Below are 3518 nucleotides of genomic sequence, written 5' to 3' on the forward strand. Positions count from 1 at the left end.
CTTATGTCAGCAGTGTGGTTTTGTAAGTGTGAAGATCCTTTGACTTTATCATGTCTACTTTCTGTGGCAAATGTAAATTATTTTTGGAACTAGGGTAGTCATGAAAATCCCTGAATTGGTTGTGTTTTTTTTTTCTCTCAAAATTGGAGAGGTGTGGATTTGAAAGATGGACTGTTCAGTGGATGAAGAATTGTTTGGCTGGTCACAGCCAGAGGGTGGTGATCAGTGGCGTCGGGGTGGAGGCTGGTCACAAGCAGTATCCTTCAGGAGTCAGTCTTGGGACTGGTGATCTTCAGCATATTCATCAATGACATAGACGATGGCATCGAGTGCACCCTCAGGAAGTTTGCAGATGACACCAAGCTGAGCGGTGCAGTCAATACTTCAGGGGGAGAAGAAGCCATTCAGAAGGAGCTAGACCATCAGGAGTGGGCCCATGTGAACCTAATGAGGTTCAACAAGGCCAAGAGAAGGTGCTGCTCTTGGGCCGGGGCAATCTCAGTTATTTATACAAACTGAGGGGAAGAACTCACTGAGAGCAGCCCTACAGTGAAGGACTTGGGGGTCCTAGTGGATGAGAAGCTGGACGTGATCCACAGTGTGTGCTTGCAGCCTGGAAGGCCAACTCTGTTCTGGGCTGTATTAGAAAAGGGGTGGCCAGCAGGGAGAGGGAGGTGATTGTTCCCCCCTGCTTGGCTTTTGTGAGGCCCCATCTGGAGTACTGTGTCCAGGCCTGAGACTCCCAGTACGAGAAAGAGCTCTTGGAACAGGTCTAGAGGAGGGCCACTAAGATGATCAGAGGGCTGGAGCACCTCTCCTATGAAGAAAGGTTGAGGGAAGAACTGGGCTTGTTTAGCTTGGAGAAGAGAAGGCTCTGGGGAGACCTCGTTGTGTCCTTGCAGTATTTAAAGGGAGCATATAAATAGGAGGGGGAATGGCTGTTAACATGATCTTTGTGGTCCTTTTCAACTCAGGCTGTTCCATGGTTCTATGATTTTGAAGTTGCATCACTTCCGATGATTAGTGTAACATTTTGGTAAATGCTTTTGGAAAGGATATTCCTTGTAGTAAAGCACCTTCATGTATTCTCAGTTGTGTTTTAGCATGAACTTTGGATTGAAAAGCTGAGCCATGCAAATTGCCTGCACTTAAATAATTTGGCTTTGTCCTCCTACTGAAAACATACGAGGAAATGTCAGACCTGCATGGTAGATTGGCTCCTCTCTGAGGCTGGGGACAAGCCCTGCTCCTCACAGCAAACCCCGCTATCTTCCAAACTCAGCACCAAGCCGAGCAACCCGTGGGCGGTTGGGGCAGGGACAGTTAGCACATCCTAGGGTTGAGGATGTGCAAGATGATTAAGGGCAGGTCTCCCCTGCACTGGGGAGCCTATCGCTGGGCTCAGAGCTCCAGATGCGGCCTCCTTAGATCTGAGCAGATGGGCAGGATCACCGCCCTTTGCACGCTGGCAGCAGGCTGGCACCTTGTGCAGCCCAGCACGGCACTCACCTTTGTGGGCAGCGCTCCTTGCTGGTTCAGCCGAGTGTCCGGCAGGACTCCTGGGTCCTGTCCAGCTGGGTGGCTCCGGCTGCGGTGTGGCCAGGAGGTGTTCCACCCCAGGTGCAGAAATTTGCCCTTCCACCCACTAGTTTAAGTGGTGGGATTATTGGAGTAATGTCTGCTCCAACTCTCAATCTGTTGGGGCCCTCACATGTTTTGTTAGCACTGCCATGAGTGCCGATTCATGGTGGTGGAAATAAAGTTGCATTTCTATGCCCTCCCCAGGGACCGTAAAAGTGGGAAAGCCTCATGGGTAGGGACAGCAACGCCAACGGCCCTGTCAAAAACACAGAGACTTTTCTTCTTTGTTGTAACAGATGTTTATTTTGTCTGCAAGCAGCAGGCCGAGAGGTAGATGTCGTCCTCCCAGCCCGCCGGAGCCGTGCTCTGACGGCAGTGCGGTGCCGGCCTAGCGCCGCCGCCGCCGGGGCTGCCTCTTGCGGGGCGGGGGCGAGTCCTGGCGGCTGCTGCTGGCCTTCCTCTTCGGGGGGCGCCGGTGGCCCCCACACGAGCGGTCCCTGCCCTGGGCGGAGGGGCCCGCTGCCGCCACCTGCCCTGGCTCCTCCTGCGGCTCCTCCGCTGAGGGCGCGGTGGCGGTGCTGGGGTGCCCGGGTTCCCCAGTAGAGCTGCCGGGCAGCTCCTCAGTGCTGGGCCCTGGGGCGGGGTTGGTGGAGCAACCTGGGCCCGAGGTGGGAGGCTCCTGATGGGAGGCGCTGGTGATGGCGCTGGCTGCAGGGCTGTCCTCCCGTCCTCCAGCAGCATGGCTGTCCTGGTGGTCCAGCTCATGGTGGATCGTGGGGCCGTACAGAGCTGCAGCGGTGCTGATGAGCCTTCTCACGAAGGGCACCACATCACCATTGGTGATCTGCTGCAGCTCCCGCACCAAGGCCTCCTCGTCCAGTCCATGCTCACAGAGGAGGTTCATGGTGGTCCACTGTCCGGCATAGACTTCCCACCAGTCCTCGCTGGACTCCTGCTGGATCTCCTCCTGCAGCCATTGGAGCAGGGGTTCGAGGTCTTCCGGGTGCTCCTTGAAAAATGCAGCCCAGACCTCGGCTGGGAAGCTGTGCTCGGGTGGGATGAGCACCGGCTCTGCAGGCCCCTGCTCGTCCTGCAGGCCTTGATCTGAGTGCGCTGCGGGCTGCGGGACAGCACACTCAAGGTAGTCGTCATCCGACCTCACCGAGTATCGGATGGTGGATATTTCGTGCCCGCATACGGCACAACTCGGCTTTCTGTTTGCCCACCAGATGGCACAGCCGTAGCACAGCTGGTGTTGGCAGGGGGTCACGTAGGTGACATCTTCCCGAACTTGCCCGCAGATGGGGCAGATCCATTCGGATGCCACGTCCATGGCCCCGGGCTGTGCGGTGGGCTGGGGAGAGCTGAGGTCGGGAAGCTGCTCCCCTCACTGGTGCTGCAGCAAGCAGAAGGTGTTATGAACTGCAAAAGAGAGAGAGGCCACAGTCATTCGCTGCCCCGGTCCCTCAGCAGCAAACCCTCCCGGTCCCTGTTCCCCACCAGCTGCTGCAGGGGCCATGATGTCCTGCACCACTCAACTCTGCTGCTACAAGCGCACCCTGTGCGGCCCCAGCTGCCCGAGGCAGGCAGGTTTGGGGGAAACGCTGGTGATACTGTGGGACGGGCACCAAGAACTGGTGCCAGCAGCCCCACAGCTCAACGTGTGAGGCATTGCCACGCTGCCTACCTGCGCTGCTGCACGCGCCTCTCCGCAATGTCCCGGCTGCCTGCTGCCAGCAGGGTCGGGGTACGGCACAAATGGCTCTGAGACGGCGTCTGAGAGCTGCGCTAGCAGCACCCAGAGCACGTTCCAGCTCCAAAGCTCGCCCTGTCCACACTCCAGTCCTCGCACACACGCTCGGTCGGAGGCCAGGCACGAACTGCCGGGCCGGGCTGCCGCGCCCGCGTTAAAGCAGCGTGGGCCAGGCAGTCACAGT

At 57.7% G+C, this 3518-nt stretch overlaps 1 protein-coding gene across 1 annotated transcript; it reads right to left on the bottom strand.

Annotated features, from left to right (window-relative positions):
* Positions 1–1969: 1969 nt before the first annotated feature.
* LOC146544617 (uncharacterized) lies at positions 1970–3106 on the bottom strand. The gene has a single exon (XM_085219906.1). The coding sequence runs from the start codon at positions 2912–2914 to the stop codon at positions 1970–1972; it is 945 nt and encodes a 314-aa protein (XP_085076032.1). The 5' UTR covers positions 2915–3106.
* Positions 3107–3518: the final 412 nt, after the last annotated feature.

This window comes from Meleagris gallopavo, chromosome 3 (genome assembly GCF_905368555.1).
Source record: "Meleagris gallopavo chromosome 3, MGAL_WU_HG_1.1, whole genome shotgun sequence".
Taxonomy (NCBI): domain Eukaryota; kingdom Metazoa; phylum Chordata; class Aves; order Galliformes; family Phasianidae; genus Meleagris; species Meleagris gallopavo.

Excerpts from the sequence above, each read along its gene's own strand:
- LOC146544617 (XM_085219906.1), bottom strand. The coding sequence starts at position 2,914 with ATGGACGTGGCATCCGAATGGATCTGCCCCATCTGCGGGCAAGTTCGG.